The 23,540-nt window shown below is 38.4% G+C and overlaps 1 protein-coding gene across 1 annotated transcript; it reads left to right on the top strand.

Moving 5' to 3' along the window:
• The first annotated feature begins 1,058 nt into the window (after positions 1-1,058).
• GCLC (glutamate-cysteine ligase catalytic subunit) lies at positions 1,059-22,139 on the top strand. The gene is made up of 16 exons (XM_072408447.1): positions 1,059-1,449; positions 9,388-9,500; positions 11,313-11,495; positions 11,610-11,723; positions 12,010-12,068; positions 12,153-12,289; positions 12,390-12,464; positions 13,395-13,511; positions 13,594-13,732; positions 14,643-14,755; positions 15,656-15,748; positions 15,861-15,965; positions 18,451-18,532; positions 19,432-19,535; positions 19,633-19,753; positions 20,785-22,139. Exons 1-16 carry the CDS (start codon positions 1,300-1,302, stop codon positions 20,988-20,990), a joined length of 1,911 nt encoding a protein of 636 aa, XP_072264548.1. The 5' UTR covers positions 1,059-1,299; the 3' UTR covers positions 20,991-22,139.
• The last annotated feature ends 1,401 nt before the right edge of the window (positions 22,140-23,540 follow it).

Raw genomic sequence — 23,540 nt, 5'->3', positions numbered from 1 at the left:
ACAAGCTCTTGTAAGTCTTTAATGGCCAAGACAAAGTCTGCAGTTGTTTCTTTTTGCACATCAAAGCACAGCTTGCTCCAGAAATTAATGAATGTCTAGGCAATTATCTTTTTATTTTTGCTTTGTTTGTGATTAAGGCACAGTGAGGATTTGATACAGTAACTGACACCACACTGCCTAATAATATGTTGAGGCAAACATCTGTCCTAATTGCATTTATTAAAATAATGTACCTGTTCCGACTTACATACAAATTCAACTTAAGAACAAACCTACAGTCCCTATCTTGTATGTAACCTGGGGACTCCCTGTAATTCCATTGAAACACATGAAATAGGAGTATTCTCCACCTGTGATTGTTCTACCGGTAATGAATGTCAAATTCAAAGTGGATGAACCTCCCCTAAGAGGACAAGAACAGCAATAAAACCTGACAGCCCCTCTATACCTTTCCGACACTATCCTAAAAAAAAGAAAGTTTTGGCCTGGTGATAAACTTTATTGATCTTCAGAGTTAGGAGGGGTTATAACTTGGTCCTACAGATGGAAGCTCCTATTCCTCTCCGGCAGGCCCGGTAGTGGTCATTACATCTCCGATGTTCTGATCTTCTCTCTAGCATGGTGTTTGGTTGGTTTTGTCAGATTGAAGATGGTAGAGAGCCCATAGGTTGGAGGACTCGATAAAACCATCCATGCGGGGTATAGACTTCATTACCACCTGGCTGACATTTGACCAGCTTTGCCAGTAAGAATGCAGCTTGGTGCCATGGGTATAACCACAAGGGGACTACTTTCTATTTCCACAAGTTTCCTATATTATTGGCATTGATGGTAATTGGAGGAAATACACATAATGATCCTTGTATCCATCTTACAGGCAGCATGATAAGTGTCTGGTGAATTGGCACCATATAGAATTACTGCACTGACTGGCACAGCCCATGCCACCCACACACCTCACCAGCCTGTGGCACCATGGTAACTCCAGTAAAAGTGCCAAGTCATGGTGAGGAGGAAGCCGAAGCCCCGCCCACATAACAAAGGGACACATCGGCGCGCGCATGCCCTCCTGCTTTCGGAGCTCTACGGGAGGGGACGACAAGTATGACAGCTCGAGTCACGTGAGCAGCTCGCCGCCTCATAACACTCGTGGGGGGAGGAGAAGACTGACAACCGGCGTGAGAGCTTCTAAGCGATAGGCGTGCGGCTTACTTAGCCAGTCCGTGCTTATTGCCGTGCCGAGCACTTTATACTTCACTTACACACACACAGCGCCATCACACCGGAGCCGCTACAGCCATGGGTTTGCTGTCCGCCGGCTCTCCGCTTAGCTGGGAAGAGACCAAGAAGTATGCGGATCACGTCCGGCAACACGGCATCATCCAGTTCCTGAACATCTACCACAAGGTGAAGGAACGGCAGAAGGACGTGCTCAAATGGGGCGATGAGGTGAGAGAAGCGCGCGCCTGTGTGAGTTGTGCTGTCAGGCCGGTAGTATGAAGGGCAGCACTTCCAGCAGGGGGCTCCACCGGCGGGGGGCGCCGGTCCTCACGTGACTCCCGGGAGGGAATCCTCTACAGTGTTGCCATGGCTGCCTGTAGGGCGCCTAATGACCCTCCCCCCCTGTAACTTTGTACACATGTAGACCAGGGACTCGTGTGTCTCTGTATCTTCCTCCTCCCCAAGTCATTGCCATGTTCACCCTGAGAATCATCTTCATGGTATTAAGGGAAGGACTGGGAATGTTCACATGGTATCTACCTGGTTCCATCAACCCAAAGCTATGCCATGCATGGTGCCTTGTCTAACAGCAGTATTTACATTAGCAGATGACTGGCGCTGTTGTAATTATGTCATCTAGAGTTCACCAACAAGATCTATAGTTACATACACACCGTGTGCAGGGGGGATTCTTCTATCAGAAGGGTTATCACTTTCCTGCCTGCTCACCAAGAGCACAGAGCTGTGCATGCTGATTGGATAGATTCCCGCACACATGCAGTCAGATTGTCCCACCATGTCCAGTAAAGAGAGCTGGGTTTAGATGGCGGTGCCCATGACTAAAGCTGTGTACAAACGTAAATCTTTCATGGTCATTTCCAGTGACGGATGAACACATTCTGTTCTATGGAGCGAGGGCGCCCCACTGTGCTCTCCTCTCTTGGTAGTGGTTAAACCCAATTGTGGTTCCCAATGAAGCCAAGAATGACGTCGTCCGACTACTGTACACATATCATATTCTCACCCGAGATCAGCACATCCGGTGGGGACAGGTGAGTGTAAATAAAAACAGGTAAAGGTATTTTATTGCCTGTCCTTCCACCATAAATTAACTGCCTGGTCACAGTTGTTTTTTTTTTTTTTTGGTTGTTTTGTTCTGGTTTAGGCCGCCCCCTATGGCTGCAGTGTATTGGTAGAGTACATTTGGAGTGCTTTTAGGTGTAAATATCAATGCTTGCACTTGTTGGGGGTTTTTAGAGCAGCTTTTGCACCTGAGGAGCTCTTTAACCTCCCTGGCGGAATTCCCGTGTGTGGCTCGGGTTTAATTTTCAGTACCAAAAGCCGTAATCCTGAGCCACACTCAGGGTGGAATTGTAAGGGAGTTTTAAAGCTTACCTGGTCCCCACAGGCCTGCGGCGTCTTCAAGTGTTGCCCACCAGGCATCTGTGTCCCTGGGCTGTGAGCTTTGGGGACACAGATGCTGGCTGGGCATGGGAAGTATTACCAAGCAGGAAATATAAAATAAGTATTTTTAAATGAACCACTTTTTGACATTGTAAAATACTTGTTATTCAGACCAGGGAGGTTAATAAAAAATTTTAAGTCTCAGAGCACATCTGCCAAAACCAATTTATTGGGGCACCGTGACACCTCCTAAACTGGTGGCAATTGAAAAGAATAGCCACCCCTACAGTGGTGGCAGGAAAACCTAAAAGAACTTAAAAACATCACTAGAGTCATGAAAGTTCTGTTGGCCCCCAGAACTACATGGGAATAATGAAATAGGAGGGCGGGCAGCCATAGCCCATGGAACCCTGGTTGAGAAGAGCTGGTTTAGAGCTTCTTTTGTCCACAGAAGGACACAATGTTTGAACCTCTTATATCCTTCGTCAGGTAACAGATACATTACATACGTTCAGTACAATAGTTCTGTATTCTGAAACAAAAGCTAGTGACAAGGATGTGCTGGTGATTTTTCCAGCTACTCCTATTTGTTCTGTGTGAAGTTTGTGCCATGCAATCATTTAGCAGCCGTCTCCGTAGTGATATGTCTACCTACCTCTGCTTAGGCCTTTTGAAAGGCAGTATTTGGGTGACTACCAGATTTAGGGGCAGTCCCCAAGCAGAATAATGTCCGTAGATGGCCTCTGAAATTGAACAGGGAAATGTTGGCATCCATGGTTCTGGGTAGATCTGGGCTCCGGGGATCTCGGGTCACCCAGAAGTAGATTTGAATGGGTACATTCAGAGTTTGACAGTTGGACATCGGTCAGGCAGTGAAGAAGAGTTATTACAAAAATGGCTCTGAATTGCCCATGTTAGAAGGGGCTTCTGTCTATTTTTATGGTTATTGGCTGCAATAATTCAATTACTTTTAGTGTCAATACTTTTTCCAGTAAAAAAAAAAAAGGCATTTGCTGAATTGATACGTTTCATACCTAAGTTTGCTACCGGTGCTTGTGTTTTATTATTTAATGTGGTAACAATTTTGGCAACAAGTTGCATTTTAATTAGCAAAGCTATTTAAATACTGGCCAGGTGGCAGCTTCATCTATAGTCTGCGAGCTTTAAATGAGTCTTAAAAGAAAATTGGGTAAAATAAGAAATGCCCACTTTCTTTTGTAATATATAGAAATTTTGGCAAACATTGATAAGGAGATGGAGAAATGTTGTTTTATACTTTAAATGAGTTTCCCAACCCATCTGATTATCTGTCTTAAATTTGATCCAAAATTTTCAGTCTATACCAAAAAAACAAAAGCTGGTTTACTAAAACCTAGACTTGCTCTGCAGCTTTAGCACCTTCTGCTTTGCCCAAATGCCAAACTATACTTTCAACAACACCCAGAACTGTAAGGAGGTTTTATTTGTGTCTGCCTCTCCTTTCTGCACCAGGGCTCTCCTGTTGGTCAGTAAAGCAACCCATCAGTGAGGGGCTAATAGCAATGAAGTAGAGTGGTACAGAAAGGACCGGAGACACTCCGACTCTACATTTATATCTCTGTATACACAGACAAATAGATTCTTCTCTACTTAGCATTCAGATTAGTTTGGGATACTTTCAGTTTGTTAATGCTCATATTTTACAGCCTTTTAGTTAGCAAACCAGTACTTGGCAGTTTCTGCAGGCAAAATATATCTAATTATTAGCATGTGAGTTCTTGTACGTATGGCTAAGCCTGTCCCTAGGATTATTTGTCCGGAATGGCGGACTGGCTGGCCCATTTTGTCAGAAATATCCATATTCTATGTAAGCTACCTTCTCCTCTGATAATGCTGGTTGCCATGCTATTTCTGTGGCTTCAGTGCTTTGTCACTGAAAAAATACAGGGAAGGTATTTTGCCTTTTTGATTTAGTGACTTTAGGGCAGTGGTCCCCAACCATTTGGACATCACAGACCACTAAATTAACAGGCTCCAGACTGCGCGGGGAACCAAGTGTTCCTCAAATTATAAGAAACTTTCCTCGTAGTGACGTTATGATGCCAGAACCCGCTCACTCTCCCATCGCAGGTCTGAGCCACAACCCGCCCACCGTCCTGAGCTTGCAATCCATACAGGAGAGACATGGTCCGCGGCTCTGGCTGGTGCCCCCCCAAGCGGGGTCTCTCTTCTGTAGGGCACAGGCACCCTTTAAGTTGACCTCGGTATTGGCACAAAACTGAAAAAAGTCCCCTCTGCAAAACTGTCCACTTCACTGCCACAGGTCTGTGTTGTATAGTTCAACCCAAGCAAAGCGTCTATTGTGATGATCAGCCAAAACTGAGAATTAAACACTATGCCTTAGTGCTTTTGTGTACACAGTTCCATCAGAAAAATGTGGCAATGAGTGTGATGTGTTCCCCTGTCCGCCTGGCCTTGTAGATACAATAGGTCCTATGACATATTATTTAGGACCTCTTGAAACTATAAAAATATAAAAGACCTCACATTGGGTTTCATTTGGCACACATGTAATTGTTTTCCATGCAGTAAAGTCCCTTTTATCATATGTATTGAGTATTGTAAGTTTCTTTGACCAGTTAACATGTGTTCATACCATGAAAATGCTTACATTTCCATATCTGTCAACTGCAGTGACCCTGCGTGTGAAGGTTTTACCAACACAAAGTCTTGAAGAAACGGTTTGTATGATTACATGGCGATCTGGTCAGTTCAGTGCACTGGACCTGCTGGTTCATTTATCTGTCATACCTTATCTGACTGCCAGATGGAGGTTAGGACATTCTACATATACTCCAACATATATACTTTTGTGATGTGGAGAACCAAAAATCTGTTGGAGGTGCCCGTTTAATGAGTTGGTTTAGTTCAAAGTCATTGATGCTTCCAATTAGTATAATTTGGTGGTGGGATGGAGAAGCTTAATGGGATGAGTAACAGTGATGCCCATAACCTCCTAATTCCTTAAATAACATTATTTTGTAAGATAAACATAAGTGTTTAGTTGATCTGGATGGTATTACCTTATCTCACTAATTCAGGCTTTCATAGACTCGCTTGCATTCAGCCTAAGGGGAACTTTTCTAACCCCAAGCAAATAAACATAGTGGTTCTTTTATACACAAACAACTCCTTTAGATGTTTATAACTTACTACTCCGAACTTACAATGGTTAGCTTAAAGTTAACCTGTAGGTAGAAAACAAAGGCTGCAATTAGTGACTTATCCTTTTGGAAATTTAACTTGCCTAACTGTCTTGGCTTTTATTCTCTCATTGATTTCAGATCAAGTACAGGTTTGTTATATTATCTGAACTACTCCCCTCATAATAAGCTCATTTGCATTTTTATAAAAATGCACCAAAGTCCTTCTTTTCACAGGATGGGCATAATTATTATTATTATTATTAATATTATTATTATTAATAAACAGGATGTATATAGCACCAACATACTACACAGCGCTGTACATGAAATAGGGGTTGAAAATGACACAATGTGACAGAGGAGGAGGAGGGGACCCTCCCCCAAAGAACTATGTTATGTGTGAGACCAAGATGGCAGCCCTGAATGGGTAAATATGAGACAGACTGCAGCTAGGGGGGCCACCCACTAAAAATAAAAAAAGCTGGCTTGTCAACATTCATAAAATCGCCATGTTTTATGAATTATTCAGTTTATATAGCAGGGTTCTCCCCAGGCACTTTTACCTGGGCGCACCACCCGGCACTTTTCAGCACCCATCCACCTGTTTTTGGGTGGTTACTAAAGAGTTTGGTCACAATACAGGGGCTGCCACCCTCCTACAATTTCTTCCCACCCGGCTTAAAAAAAATTGTTGAGGTTGGGTTGAGCACTGGATAGGAAGTTGTTTCAGACTTATTGTTCAATGGTGGTATAGTGGCTACAGACTAAATGTTAGGTTATCCTTGCTGTCTTTAGCAGTAAGTTTGTAATAGATTCTAGGTTTTTGTTCAATAGGTCATTTGCAGTCCCATGAATGGACCTCATTTTCACCCAGCAGAATAGAGAATATTGAAAAGCTGTGCATAGGTGTTGTGCTGGGATACATTGTGTGATACAGAAGTGTGCAATTGGTATGAATAGTCTCTAGCATGTCAGTCAGTTCCAGCAGGCAGATACACAATTTGCAGTGTTTGATGCAGGACCACCGTGGCCCTTTTTTGTATGCAGTTGTTTATTTGTGGCCAACATACATAAAAGGTAACATTTCCTAAAACAGTGTAGAACATTTTTTCTTCTTTTAAAACCATGTTTTAGAATAGGAGAAAAAGGGGGAGGCGTGAATATTCCAATACAATCTGCCCGTAAACACATTGTTGCATTGTGGAGCTCCACTGTGTGTGTATAATATATATATATATATATATATTAATATATATATATATATATATATATAACACACGTTGACAATCGAAAATCCAACCATCTATAATCTGTTTACTTCAGTTCCCCGGCATGAATTTCAGATCGCATATTCAATACAGGGACTGCAGTACACTGTTTGGCCCCTAATGTTTTGGCGCTGTTGTTATTATTATTATTAATAAACAGGATTTATATAGCGCCAACATATTACGCAGTGCTGTACATTAAATAGGCATTGCAAATGACAGACTAATACAGACAGTGATACAGGAGGAGAGGACCCTGCCCCGAAGAGCTTACAATCTAGTAGCTGTTCTGCAGAAACACTTTTTTGCTAAACTAAATACACGCTGAGACGTCCCTGCCCCCTGGAACTGTGCCAGATGTCCACAGTGCTGCGAGGTGAAGACTGGTCTGTGTGTAGAGGTAAGTATTTTCTAAAAACCATCACTCAGGTCCCGAGGTTGTGTGTGTGTGTGTGTGTGTGTGTGTATATTAAATGCTCGGCAAATCATAACTTAGAATAGTATTTTTACCAATCACATTGAATAGAAATGCTTACATTCCAGATGGTACAGTGTGCCAGTGCACAGTTAAAATATCTTGTAGGCAGCATTTCTCACATCGCTGGACTAGCTTGTTTGCATAGTTTGTCAAGTGTTCTGGAATGTTGTTTTAAAGTTAATCTGGGATTCCCACAGTAGCCAATGTTTACTGTAAAATGTGGGTTCACTTGGGAGCCAGAAGATAGCATTACTATTCCAAGCCCGATGAGTTTTCTTCTTATTGCCTTGCTAAACTCTTAATAAATATGACCTTCGTTTAATGGGTTGTTAAAGGGTCACATATTAACATGAATTGGTGGTATTTTTATACTTTTTATTTCAGTCTTCTTTTCCTATTGGTGATCTCTCCTGTAGTGCCCATATGTACTTTTACTACTGTATATCTTTCAGGAGCAGTGCAGTTGCTCTAACCTGCTTTCCTAGTTTGAAACACAAACATCAGCACCATTTATTTCCTTCTGTCCATTACATGAAGTGGAGTTTATTTTACCTTTATACAAAAAATAGCCTAAGAATCTGATAATCTTGTTTAGTCTGCAGTAAGTTATAGGGGTGGTTTTGGTAGTTTTTATTAAGAAATCTGTGCATTATACAGAATTCAAAAGCACCAGGAAGTTTAAATAGTAAATAATAATAAGGGGAAGCAATAAGAAAAACTCAAACTATTATCAGAAGTACAATACTACACACACGAAATGTGACTAAACATAAACAAGCTAATAGCATGCCAATCATCTGGAAATATCAAGCCCTTAGTAGAAGGGCCCCCTCTAAAAATCCTTTTAATGGGATAAGTGGGGGAGGAAAAGTTTCCAATTTGAACTTTAGGTAAAAATAAAAGGATTAATGAAGTAAATCATATTGTGTTCTAAAATTAAGGAAGGAGTAAAGCCTCTTCCAAGTAAAACCAAAACAAGGCCTGTACCCGCCAAGACTGCAACATGGAGGAATATAGGCTGTTGGGGAGCAAAGGAGTTAGTATAAATGAAATTAAAAATGATGCAGGCAAAGTAAATCCATCTACAGGTCCTCACTTCATCTTTAGATGTTCATAGTACAGAGCACTGTTACATGTTGAGTCAAAGTAAAACTCCACCAGCATGTACGATCGGATATTTTTTGTACCTTTATATGAAAAAAATATATGGTGCCGATTTTAAAATTGGCTAAACTAAACAGCAATGCGGTGCCCTTTGTTGGTAGAATTTGGGCATATTCTGTTTCCTGGCTTCTGGAGTTTTTCAAGTCTTGGGTTGATTTGTCTAAACTGAGTGTTGTGTATGTGTGTATGTGTATATATATATATATATATATATATATATATATATATATATATATGTACAGCAGTATGTCAAGTTTTATTAAAAATTTGTAAACTTTTCCAAATACATTGAACTACCTGTATAAAAGTTTCATTTGAAGGCTGGTTTATGCAGTTTTGAGGTAGTGCACAAATTTCATGTTGGGTTGCTCAAGAATGAAGCAATGCATTCACGTTTGTGAATGTGAAGCCTCTTCTGCTTTTCCTGGTTTAATATGGCATATGCAGAAATGTTATTCTCTTGTAACATGCATGTGGGAAAAAGGCAATGACCTAATATTTTACTAAGAGATGGTAAGAGTATAAGCTTGGACTCCGTAAGGAAGTTTAATGTCCTGTACACGTTTTGTTTGCTTTGTAGGAGATATATTATGGACACACGTGAATGAGTATATTTCACTGGACTTATTTTTTTCTTAAAACTTGACCAGCTTGATTTTTCCTTCAGGTGGAGTACATGTTGGTCAACTTTGATCATGAAAATCAAAAGGTTCGTTTGGTACTTAAAGGTGAAGACATGCTTGAAACTCTTCAAGACAGAGGTGAAAAAATAAACCCAAAGTACGTGATCTTCGTGCTCTATCTCTTGTTTGAGAATGTTTATCTGATGCCTGAAATGATGCCCAGTTGATATACCACACATCTGTAATTTTAAGTTGTCAAGTAAATATGAAATATATATATATGAAGCAGATCAAACCCTACTCTCATTTTACATAATTTCCAGGCTATAAGAAAAGTTGTTTATGGGGCTCAGTAGCTGAAACTTGGAGATGTTACTTCTTTGTCTGCTTTGCTTCCAACTCCTGTTAAAATGTTTAATTTATGATAAAGTGGGAAGAGAAATGGCTGTATGAAAAATTATTGTATACATTTTGGGATTGGAATATTGTATGGGTAGTGTGTGGGCTATTTTGTTAGTGCAGCAGTCTGGCTCTCCAGTGTGTTGCCAACACAAGCAGCTTTTTCAGTACAAAAAACATTATTAAAATTATGCCTAGCTGCATAACAAGTAAAAAAAAAATGTTTTTTTTGTTTTTTTTTAGAATTGAAAAATAAAGTAACTTTTACCTTGTTTGAGGTTTGCTGGCAATCCTCTTTATCTGTAAGAATGATCCATCTGCTGGTTACAAATAAAACCAAAATATTCATGTACAGAATTTCATATTTACCAGAGAATAGTTTTTATTTTAAAGTTATGGATAATATTGATTGAATCCATGTTTTAGACATGCTTTCATATACAGTTTTAAGTACTCTTGGTGTGTATTTACCTTCTCTATATTGTCAGGGCTGGTTGATGGTTTGCTAGTGGGTTTAGTAGGTAACACTGATAGTGTGTGTGTATTTACTTCCATGTAATACATAGTGTGTTGTTTCCCTTTTTTATTTGAACCCTTGTTGGTCTGTTTCCCATTATTAGTCCTTATCCTATTGATGTTAACCCTACCAACCTCTGTAAAAATGTATTTGCAATGATTTTTAGACAAAGTGGGCCTGTGTGCACTGCTAACAATATATTTGCACAATTCACTGCCCTCTCAGATCAGAGGACAGCTTTATACTGAATATACTAGTGACAAAAATGTGTTGTTCTACATAGTGACTTAGCATGGCATCAAATAAACCTAATTTAATGTTCTTTATGAAAAACTATGCTAATTGTTTTCCATCATAAAGGCTCATAAGCATATATGTATTTGGTAGCTTCTATTTTACTCTTATCCCTACAACAATTTATTTATAAAAGTGTAGTCCTACTCTGTAATTTTACAAAGGCCAACAATGTATCCAAGCAATTAATAAGTCTTGCACATTCTTGACTTTAGAGGCATTTCAGGTGAAAGAGCCTGAGTGCCAAGCAAAATACATGGTTTATGTGGAGTGTTTGTGTACTATTACTACAAGTGCCAAATTAAACAATGTGGCCATGTAACACATGGTATATGTATCTGATCGGTGGCACCATGTTTTATGCAAGGCAAATTATATAACTGAAGAAACTAGAATGCTATTGAGTTTTAATGAAATGTCCCCTGTAGCCATAATGTGATGAGCCATAATGGACAGCTAGCACAATCTCTAAATATTAGTGCTTCTTACTTTGGTGACATAAAGCAAGAATTCTTAGTTCTTTGTCTAACATGCTAATCTAATTGTACTTTTGACTGGCAAAAAAGCTTATCATGAGTTTTGACTTCATTAGCTTAATATTCTATGTTGGTGAATCAAAGGACAATAAAACCATTAGACCTATATAGCAGCCAGAAAATGATTATCTGCTGCAGTCTAAACTATGTTTATTGTTTTCATTTTGATATGTAGTGTGAAATGCAGTTCTTTAGTAACTTTGCTATACCCATATCCTAATAGTCACCCAACGCTCTGGAGACCGGAATATGGCAGTTACATGATTGAAGGTACACCAGGACAGCCCTATGGAGGTATAATGGCAGAATTTAACACCGTGGAAGACAATATGCGGAAACGTCGTCAAGAAGCCTCATCACTTTTACCAAACAACCAGTCAATAATCACTGTCACTTCTTTTCCAAGGTATCCATATTGACATCTGCTATGTTTTAACTCCATGAGAGCCTTTTTTTTTTTTAAACCATTTTACTGTGCTTATGATGTGTTACTAACATCTAGGATATTGGTGTTTTGTAGATTGGGATGTCCTGGATTTACATTTCCAGAGTTTTCACCCACCCCAGTGGAGAAGGGAGCATCTAGGTCACTTTTCTTTCCAGATGAAGCCATCAACAAACATCCTCGATTTAGGTGCGTTTGTTTGCATCCAAAGCAATCTAAAATGTTTAGACGATAATTTCTTTAATTGTAAGCTGCACAGCCTCTGAATACACACTTTTTAAATTGTAAATTAGAACAAGATGGATTGTCTGTCACATTGAGGTATTTTAGAGCGTTGCCTAAATCTCTCAAAAACCTAATCCAAGGGCTTCAGAAGGGTTAAATGCTTTCAGAAATAGGAGTCAGGTGTAAATTACTCTTTGGAGACCAGTTATGTCATGCCACAAAAAGAGTAATTTTTTTTTTCCCCTCATAGTACCTTGACAAGGAATATTCGGCACAGGCGTGGAGAAAAAGTGGCTATTAATGTTCCAAGTGAGTGCATCTGATTATTTATAAAGGGACTGCCTATGTAATGATGACAACTGACAACTCTTCATATATTTTTGTTCTGTGTAGTTTTTAAAGATAAGAATACTCCTTCTCCATTTATTGAAAAATTCCCAAATGCTATTGGTGATGATGCAAAAGCAGCACTGCCTGATCACATCTACATGGATGCCATGGGGTTTGGGATGGGCAACTGTTGCCTCCAGGTGTGTAATACAGCATTTACACACAATCAGTAAAACATGCTCGCACCCCAGTTTTCCTGCCTAATTGATGATTATACTTTTATATTTCTCCATCCATTAGGTCACTTTTCAGGCTTGTAGCATTGCTGAAGCAAGATACCTGTATGACCAGCTGGCCACTATATGCCCAATTGTGGTAAGATTGATGTATTTATCTATAACCTGTCAGAATATCTTGAATAGAAATGTCCAGTTTTTTTACTGGGATGGCAAGAACACAGAGATATGTCAGCTGCCAAGTCTGGCTCCTGTCTGCTCTGACTAGCTAAGCAACATCTCTAGATTCCTGCTTACTCTCCCTTAGTAAGCAGGTTCTGGCAGGGTCATGCACTCCTGTGCATAAAATTTTATATAGGGATTTGCCCGAAGAATCACCCAAATATTCAATGATGCTTGTATGTCTGACAACCCTCTAAAGTCAAAGGACAACTATACTGTGATCTCTTATTAGTGGGCAATGTCAACTTCACTGCTGGGGACCACAATATATTATTAAACTTAAAAAAAAAAAAAAACAGGATTTATAGCGCCAACATATTACACAATGCTGTACATAAAATAGCGGTTGCAAATGACAGACGAATACAGACAGTGACACAGGAGGAGAGGACCCTGCTCTAAAGAGCTTACAATCTAGAAGGTGGGGGAAGTAACACACAATAGGAGGGAAGAAATGTAGTGGAGGGAAGTAATGACGTTTCAAAGACAAAAGAAGATGGGTAGGCAAGTTTGACAAAATGGAGTTTTAGTGCTCTTTTAAAAGAGCAGAAAGTAGGAGCAAGCCGAATAGGACTATTCCAGAGATTTGGGACAGCTCCAGAAAAGTCTTGTAGCCATGCGTGTGATGGCGTTATGAGTGAGGAAGTCAGTTTTATGTCATTGGAGATACGAAGAAAACGGCTAGGGGAGTATTTTTCTTTTTTCCAGGTCAGAAAGGTAAGTGGGACAAGAACTGTGTACAGAATTGTTTTACTTAACTCCAAATTATTGAGTGCATTGACCAAAGACGTTGAATTAAGAAACTTTTTTACATAGAAGATTAAAAATCAATTTTGCTTCCTCTTAGATGGCCCTGAGTGCAGCAGCTCCTTTTTACAGAGGGTATGTGTCCGACATTGACTGTCGATGGGGTGTTATTTCTGCCTCTGTAGATGATCGAACAAAAGAAGAAAGAGGCCTGGAGGTATACCATAAATGCCAATTATGCATGTATGCTTTTCTTTGCAACTTGGCAGTATAAATGATGTTCTTTTTGTTCCTTGTAGCCTCTGAAGAATAACAAGTACAGAATTGATAAATCTCGATACGACTCTATAGACAGTTATCTGTCTACCTGTGGTGAAAAGTACAATGACATTGATTTGACTATAGATAAGGAAATCTATAGCCATCTAACAAGAGAAGGTAGGTTTTCATGCTTTTTTTGCGTTGGATGGTTGTTTCTATAATAAATGCCAGCTCAATGTCTTATCTGCTAATGGTATGTGTCCTTCTAACCTTGTAGAGATATTGGCACTGTCACACTTTTATTTATTTTGGCACATTCACTAAAGTGGTATTATATCAAGTACTTTGTTCCTTTTGTATGAATGAGGAAAAGGTCATGTGTGAGAGTCCATACAGGTCATATGCTCCGTGTGTGATTAGACCTTTGCTATGCTAGTATAGGGAAAACAATTTTTTACCTGTGAGAAAGTGTAAAGTAATGACTTTGCACCTATTATACACCCACTCAGAGCCTTGACATAGCATAAATACGTTGTCACTGTCCTCCTTGTTTTTCGTTTTCTCTATTACATATCCTCATACTGAGGTCCTATCCTGCTAGCCTGCTGTAATCGTTTTATAGCGCATAAGCTTCCATTGCACCTTGCATCTAGTTTGTGGGAACTCCAGATGCTGACTGTTTTATTAACTTTTGTTGCCTTTGAATGCAATACATTCATGGACTGAATTGTGCAATTGTTTATATCCATGATGATGTGTTGTTGATATTTTTATTGATGGACCATATGTCAGACTGTAGTTTGACTTTTAGCTTCCTTGGCTTTAATATGCCAACTTTAAGTTAAACCACATACAAGGAGAAGTGTGTTGGGGGCATTCCTAAATGTAAGGTGTGCTTTACCTGTCTGGTTTCTGCTAATCAAGTCTTTGCTATAAAGCCCTGGCAACTGCAGAACATAGGTGTCTACTATTCCATTTGTGTGTGTGTGTGGTTTTTATTTATTTTCTTTTTTTGTTTTCTTTTATTTTTGTGCTCTGTATCAACAAATCTGCATTTCTTCAATGGCCTTATTTTATTCTGCTTTAGGAATTGACCATCCCTTGGCCCAACATATTGCTCATCTCTTCATCAGAGATCCTTTGACATTGTTTGAAGAGAAGATACATTTGGATGATGCAAATGAATCAGACCATTTTGAGGTTTGTTCTTGGCTGATATTGTTTCATTTACTTTCAATATAGCAATATATATTGCTATTTTTTTTGTGCTTTCAAGAACATTCTGAGAATAGTATAGTAGGTATGTATGTGGCAGTTGGTAAAATGACCGGATTGCAGATCTCCCTTGCTTTGACCATTGTAAGTACGGTCTTTTGACAGACAGCCTGGAGTGTAATTTGGAACACAAGTTTTTTTTTACAGCAGTAGTGGGCGTTTTTACATTTTGTTCTAAAAAATATTATTACTAATGACTAATTTATTATTTATTTATAACTTGGTTTGGAGTAGATAAAGGTTATCTTTACATAAAATAATATTTGTCCTAAAAGTATAACCTTAGAGTATAATTTCTCCCTCAGCTTTCTAAAGTAAGTGAAATGCATAAGGTCTCTTCCCATCCTCCAATCAAGCTGTGTACACAGAGCACATTGTGCTATCTTTCTGGTCAATGATCTTCAGATATGTGATATCAGCACTATCACTGCTCTCCATCCTTTAATTCAGTGGCGACTTCAGACAAAATGAATTTCTAATATTGCTGACTCCCAGTACATGAATTGTTGCCAATGCAATGCATATTGTTAATGTGATGGTGGTATTAGCAACCTAGGTGTATAATCCAGATCCATAGAAACTGAAAATCCACTTCAGACAGTGTTGTTTGTTTAATGGTGATCATAATTCATCTTTTATTCCCCCCCTCCTAACACCTAAAGCTATGAAAAGAATGGATTAACTTTCTGTAATCTGGATGGAAGCCAGGCACTCTGTATTTGGCAGGTTTATGATTACATAACCCAAGAAAAGCAAGTAGCATGCTGTATTATGTAAATCCGTCTTTCCCAACTGATGGATGCTTTGCATTTATTTTATTCACAGAATATCCAATCAACCAACTGGCAGACAATGCGGTTTAAGCCTCCTCCACCGAACTCTGATATAGGGTGGAGAGTAGAGTTTCGTCCAATGGAGGTTTGTATACTCCCTGTATTGTTTTGTTTTTTGTTCTTTTTGCTACTTTATAGATCACTTTCAAGCAAGTTTGTGTTTATACATCTAATGTAAAAATTTTGCTTATTTTTAGGTCCAGCTAACAGACTTTGAAAACTCTGCCTATGTAGTCTTTGTGGTGTTGCTGACCAGAGTTATTCTTTCTTACAAGTTGGACTTTCTTATTCCATTGTCAAAGGTACAAACACTTCATAGGTCTGATTTTTACACTTTAGCCAAGAATATTGTTGAACTTTTGTCATACAGTTTAGCTGTGCCCATATAGAGGTTTCTTTCAGTATTTTCTCTGGCGTCATATGGTGACTGAGGCTGGCTTTTAACCCCCCTAGCGGTCTTATGTCAGAATTTCTGTGCAAAAAGTGGAACAATTTTTTTGCATGGAATTTTGTTGTTTACTATTGTGGGCCTGTAATTCTTAGAAATCACTCCTGGTTATGATAATTATATTAATTTATTATAATATAATCATACAATATAACAAAATAATTATAAAAAATAATGAAATAATAGACCACAATAATGTCATTTATCAAAAAATTGTAACTGAAATCTGTACAAAGAAGGGTGCAATATTATTAATAAATAAAAATATAAATTAAATGTAGATTTTAGAAAAAAAAAATAATTACATTTCTAGTAGACATCCCCAGTGTGGTAGATTTTGAAGCAGGGTGCTGCACAAAGTCCAACATCACAGTCAGGACAGTAGAACCTGATTTCCTTGCGTTTCTTCCTTCCTCTGTCATCGGTCTTTGAGCAGCAAACCATGCACATCCTTGTAGGTGCCGCCTTTTTCTGGGTTGGTGGGATATATTCAGTGAAGTGACGACCGGTCAGGCGTTCTGGGTTGACAACGGCAACAGTACAACGTCCAGGTCTATTCATAGCCACTGATGGTGTTTGGTGGAGACCTTCCAAATGAAGTTAGAATGACTTACAGACCTGTCATTCTTTTTATTTTTGTAAATAATGTAGGCATTCCATAGACATCACTCAACAAGATGTGAAAATGTTTTTTTTTTTTTTTTTTTTCATTTGCTGTTTTCTCATCGCTGGGTAGAATGGCTTGGTCAGCTCTGTCAACACCTCCCATGGTGTTGTTGTAATTAATCACCACCTGTGGCTTCATCACTGTCCCCTTTTCAGTTTACAGTACTGTATTCCAGATGATGATACGTTTTCACGCCAAATCGTGCCCTCTTTGATGCAGTGTACTGCACACAGCTGAGCCTCCTCTTGTAAGCCATTGGACTTTTGTCAATGCTGACATCTCTTTCTGGCACATAGGTTTGCTGGAAATTTTGTAGAATCATCTGAGACACTTCCCAAATTTTCTTGAGTTTTGGTGCAGGATGGGTAGTCCCATCAAATTCTTCATTGTTTGCGAAGTGCAGGTACTTCGCGATCAGGGAAAATCTGTATTCTGACATGACTGTGGCAAGAATAGAGTGGCAAGTATTTTGTTCTTGGACCAGTACCACTTCGGCATGGGTTTGCTCACAACTCCCCGAAGTATCACCAAGCCCAAAAACAGCCAAATGTCATCCTTGGTCACAGGTTCCCACTTACTGCCTCTTGAAACCCTCCTGTGTGGAGCATCAAGGTCAATAGGGTGCCAAGTGCGAACAGTAGTGACCTCCAGTTCAGAATCCTTACCCAATACACTATCGCTGTCTGATGACAAGTTTCCTGCTGATTCACTGTCGCTTGATTCCAAAAGTAACTTCAATTCGCTATGGCTGCTTTAAAGTTCTTCAAAAACGGGGCTTGTGCCGGCGAGATGCCTTTTGGATGCCATGTGGTCAAGTCTCCAGTAAGCAATCAGGAAAGCAGAAAGGAATCATGATACATTAAAGAAAATATCAAATAAGCCACCAAAAGTTCAACACGGGTCAGATCAAGGTCAGGGCTAATAGTGGGCAAAATGTAAATCTGAGCAATGATGATTTATACATTACTAGATGTACTTGTACATTTTTAATGTATTATGTGCTGTATTTCACTGTAAAAAGCATTTAAAAGCAGATTACATTGTAATCTGCTTTTAAATTTCCCGTCAGGCCACACCCCTCGAACGTACCAACGCTGGCCCCGTGACCCGGAAGTGTTAATGCAGAAGCCTGCCAGCAATAGATCGGGGTGTAGGTAAGTGGCGATTTTCTGCTACCCCAAGTGTGACTCAGGAATATTGATTTCTGCAGGTAAATCCCACCCCGAGTCACACTCGGGAATATCACTAGGGGGTTTAATGTGTAGAGTATGTCCACAAACTCTTTACAGAATAGGACTAATACACTTGATTATTCCAGACAATGACTTTGTTTAAATGCTGAACATTCACAGCATTTCCTACCACAGATAACTGAAGTACTAAATGATATGAACACCTAAACAATACTTATTAACTATACATTATTTTAATTAAAAAAACGCATTTTAGAGGGATCATTAAGTGTGGTGTTCAGAGCTGTTATCCTTATGCTTCTCAGACTTCTTAGGAAAACTTTGTGCATATCTGATACCCTAACATTTCAGTCTACATACTTGTTCTAGGTTTTTGATTCACAAAGCAGGAAAGTATGGTTAATGATGACCCATGTTTTGCATCATCCAAATAAAATTACACCTATATTTCTATTGTACTTGTATTAAATGTTTTGCAGGTTGATGAAAACATGAAAGTGGCCCAGAAACGTGATGCTGTGCGTCAGGGAATGTTTTACTTTAAAAAGGATATTTGTAAAGGTACTTCATATAATATGTTAATACTGGCTTTCTATTCAGTCATCTGTGCTTGCAGGATCACTCTGATCCAACTAGTTTAAAATCCATTATAGTGGTGCTGGTTAAAGCAAGAACAGGATAGGGGTGGCAGGGCAGTAAATGTCAATAACAAGTACTTAGAATCTTAAAATATAAATTTCATTGAATATGGTCTCTTTATTTTACACAGGGTTTTAGAAAGGTTACTTTGTAGCTGTTTATTAATGTTAGATGTTTGGCCCTGAGGCAAAGGTTTTCCCAGATGTGGCAAATTCTCTGGAATATTCAGAGGGTCGCTGATTCCCAATCCAGATCTCTGTGCATAACCCTACAGATTCCTCATTCAGACCTCAGATCAAATGTTGACTGTCAGATCACTCCCTCATCAAATTTTGAGGCTGTTGCTGTTCTGAGCAGGAAGCCTAGTAACCAGATTAAGGCTTGTACCTTATGTTAACTGACTAGAAGCTTGTGAAATAAACAACTTGATTGTCTGAATGTAGAAGCATAAAAAAAATTGGTAGTAGTAGATCTATTCTGCATTGAGGTCCCGTTTGGCAGGTTTTCAGCCATCCATTAGATGAATGATTACATTTTTTTGGATATGTGAGGAGGTCGTTTTTCCGATGTAACCAAGCCTGTATCAACCAGTTTTGCAGCCACTTATGTCAAGGGGATGGGCATTATTTTGGGATCGTTTTTTGTTTCATACATTTCAAAACCAGAATGATGAGCAATAGCCTAGAGCCACGAGGCTTTGAAACCTATGTTTGGTCAGTTTTTTTATTGGTAGACATGCTACAAAATGGCTGGACACAAATCATGAAGTGAAGCAATCAAAAACTGGGATATAATTTCACAACCTTCCTCTATTTTTGCAGCCGGTATTGCTGCTGTTGACGGCTGTTATACAGCGCTTAATGGTACAGAACCTGAACACGAAGAATATACCCTCATGAGCATTGATACTATAATCAATGGAAAGGTGAGAACACCTTACTTACCATTTGAACTTATTGTTTGTATAAGAATGTGAGAAAATAAAATAAATGAACAGGTTTTCTTGTTTTCCTTTTTTGAAGGAAGGGGTTTTTCCAGGTTTGCTTCCCATACTTAATTCTTACCTAGAAAACATGGAGGTAGATGTGGACACACGCTGCACCATATTAAACTACCTTAAACTTATCAAGAAAAGAGCTTCAGGTAAGACAATAATGTTTAATTGATTTACAAGCTAGCTATAATAAATAATGAAAAAGGTTAGACTAGAGATAGTTTTAAAGCCACTAATACCCCATTGTATGCTTTGTAATGTCTTTTGGAAATCACTTGCAAATGTCTTACCTAGAGATCCCTCCAGTAATGGCACTTCTGTTGCAGTCAGAGTAGCAAGGGACTGCCCGCAGTGTTGTCTGGTGCCTTTTGAGAAGAAGCCTTCTTATTTCTAATAGCCAGTTGAAGGCACAAGCATGGCTGGCTAACATCTATTGGTTATATCAAGGTGGTAACTTAGCATTGTCAACCCCTCTGCTATCCAACATTCTGAAGTGTGAACAGACATGTTATCTTTGCAATGAAGAACTACTGGTCCTAAATTATACACCCCCCCCCTCCCCAAATCATGGGATTAGGTAAAACAATGTTAAATACATTTGTTTGCCTTTTCACCATATTTGTGGGGTCAACCAATATTCTACAGCTGCCTAACCTAGTGTGAAAAACCCCAATGAAACTCTTTCAACATCAATTTACAAGTCTCTGCTAGAAAATAATTGGGTATTTACTGCTATATTGTGCAAGAGGAAGCTGGCAATCTTTGTAAAACCTATAATTGTTTTTGTAATGTTTTGATGATCAACTCCTAAATTCCCCCTCCGTTCCCCAGATTATAGCTTTAGGTATGCTGTGTATAGTGAAGAATGATGCCAAACCTACTGAAAAATAGGGTTTTGATTTACATGTGGGATTGATTAGTCATTAAACTACAATAAGTATGCATATCGGTAGTTTATGGTATAATCTGGTTTACTAACATAGGAAGTCTAGTGTGGCAGTGTTCAGGAAATGGTTCTGTAGTAACATTGTGTGTGTCTGTTTTTGTTTTTCCCCGGTACTATTTCACTACTATTTTTATAAAGCTGTTGCAAGTGTTTCTGTAATTATGTGTTTTTTGTTTTGTTTTTTGTTTTTTCTACACCGCATATTCTAATTTTTTAATTTTTTTTTATTTTTAGGTGAACTGATGACAGTTGCTCGATGGATGAGAGAATTTGTATCAAACCATCCAGACTATAAGCATGACAGTGTGATAACAGACAAAATGAACTATGACTTGCTTGTTAAATGTAACCAGATAGCAAATGGACAAATTAGTTGTCCAGAGTTGGTTGGTTTTACAACTTCCAAAACAAAGCCTAGTGGAAGCAAGACAATTGTATGATGTGTTCTATAGGTGTAGTGTTTTGTCAGTTGAACTGCATTTTATTGGTATGATGACCAAACAGTAACACTGCACACAAGTATGGGCCAATGAGCTTTTATCCAGTGGTAACTTCCTTAATAAATATATAACTAATAACCTTTATAGAGTGTATATGTAAATAGTAAAATATTTTTATGACTAACAATGTATTGAAAAACCAGTGTATAATGTTACTGTGAAAGCAACTGGCATTTTTATGTATACAGTGGGAAAGAATATTTTGGTCCAGCATTTCCTGCAGTATGGTATCAATAGTAGTATTTAATAATCAAACATTTTAATCCCTTTTGTTTGTTTCTGTTCTAGTTTATTTTTTTTATTTTTTTTTAATTGAATGTATTTTGTAAGCATTGAATTGGTTACTAATGCCTTGACAAACCATATACTTGATCTCTTTACTAGAGCATGCACACAAAATTGCACAGACTTGTCACTTTCTTAGTCTTATGCCCAAAATAATCAGTCAACTGTAGGACAACTGTGCTGAAATCAGCACTTTGCCTGGTGCTGGACTGGCAATGCTCAAGGGGGAGGGAGGGGATTTGATAGGAGATCTGCATTCCATGCAATGGTAAAGTATTTTATTCCCACAGTATGGATTCCTTGGTCATATGCACTGCCTGATTTAGGACAAAGCTGCTTAGATCATTTATAATTAAATTTTTAATGCCTTTCAATTTCCAGTCTATTAAACATAAACTGTGACTTTTTACTACTACTAAATCTTGCAGTAGTGTTTGCTTGATTCCACAAATCTTAATATGTCCTGTAGAAAATATCACTGGCCTTATCTGGACAATGTTATTTCTCTTTTAACATGGATTAGTCTGATTTATGTGATGTCTTATAACTCATAAATATTGCTTGTAATTCTGCACTCGTTCTAGATGATACCCAGATGTACGTGGATATATCTGAAGGCATATGAAAAGCCAAGCATTAACCATTAAAAATAAATGTGCATTGTGATTATTGATGCATATAAGAAATTGACCTCTGACATACTTTGTCTTAAGACTTTCAGTTTTGTGTAGTATTGTTTTAATTTGCATTGAAATGCATAGCTGGTACCTTGCTGACCTGGGAAAAATAAAAATACAAAATCAATGTAATTTGTGTTTTTTCTTTAGATAAACTAACAGTGCTTTGAAAATCCTTATTTAATGTACAGTGCTGCATAATATGTTGGTGCTATATAAATCATGTTTAATAATATTAATCCTTTTCTGTACAATATATTTGTAAAATAGCTTGTATGCATATAGTAACCAAGTGTTTTTAGAATTGGATTTTTTTTTTTTTTAAAGCATTAGCTAATTTAAATGTTTCTTTTAGAAGCATATGTATCTAAGGATGCAACCAAGCAGTGGTTCTTCAGTACCACTATGGCAGAATGCTTTGTCAATTCACCTATGTATGTCTGTTGGTTAGTGTTGCAGTAGAAGCTACTTGTAACCCCTAAGTTTAGGGCAACCTATTCGCAATTTTAAGGCAGAAATGAGCCCTAAGATGCTTTAACAATGAAAGTGAACATATGGTATGAATATGGTGAGCACCGCGCTTGATTAGGTATAGAATCTTTATTGTTTTTTCCTCATAGAAAGGTCTGTTATGTGAGATGCATAAACAAGAATTGGAACATTTTAGTCATCTGAGACTAGATCTTTAATGTGGAAACCAATATAGATGCTTACAAAAGCTTATACTTTTTAATAAAAACTGATTAAATGTTTCTAAAAGCATTGATTAGTAGTGGAGTGGTTGCCTGTAGTGGTGTTCGTGTGGCATCGAAAATAAATGGTAGCTTAACTTATTATGGCTTGTAGATGTGTGCTGCGCTAATGTTTTAAATCTCTCATTTTACATGCTCAGTGATACCTTTATAATGTGTGAAATTGATGGGAAAGAAACAGCTGTAAACTGTTTAGGTTTCTATTATATTTCAGAGCTAACCTGCTAAAAAAAAAAAAAAATGTTTCACTCCTTGGGGAACTCCTAAATTTAATTAACAGGCAGTTATGCAAGCTAATGCAAAGGTATCCGTGTATAATGCAAGTCGTCCTGAGGCAACAGACATGTCTGCCAGGATGACTACATACTGTACATTAATTCTTAAAGCTTAGGTAACTAGTCTGTGGCATAATTGCTAGGTTAAGTGAAAACAGGGAGGTTAAAAGGAAATGAATGAGGAAATATGTAGGCTGTTCTAACCAAAGTCCGCTTTTGAAAATACTAGTTTTCTGTATATTGATTGATATTGAGCCAGAGGCCTAAATACTTTAATCATTAGCTTGATAAAACTATGCAGATCAGCACTCTCATCTAAGTTCACTACCTATTTGCTTAATTTGGGTTAGTAAATCATTGCATGTACTGAGGCCAGAGATGGCCAAACGGCTAGTATTTTCAGAAGAATAATGTTTTGGTACTATTAATAAGATATGAAATATATTCGTGTGCTCTTACATGTAGAGACTAAATAGGTTGCAATACCACACAGTGCATGGC

Source organism: Pyxicephalus adspersus, chromosome 4 (assembly GCF_032062135.1).
Source record: "Pyxicephalus adspersus chromosome 4, UCB_Pads_2.0, whole genome shotgun sequence".
Classification (NCBI taxonomy): Eukaryota; Metazoa; Chordata; class Amphibia; order Anura; family Pyxicephalidae; genus Pyxicephalus; species Pyxicephalus adspersus.
The sequence above is the reverse complement of the archived record's forward strand: the minus strand, read 5'-3'. Positions and strand labels throughout refer to the sequence as shown.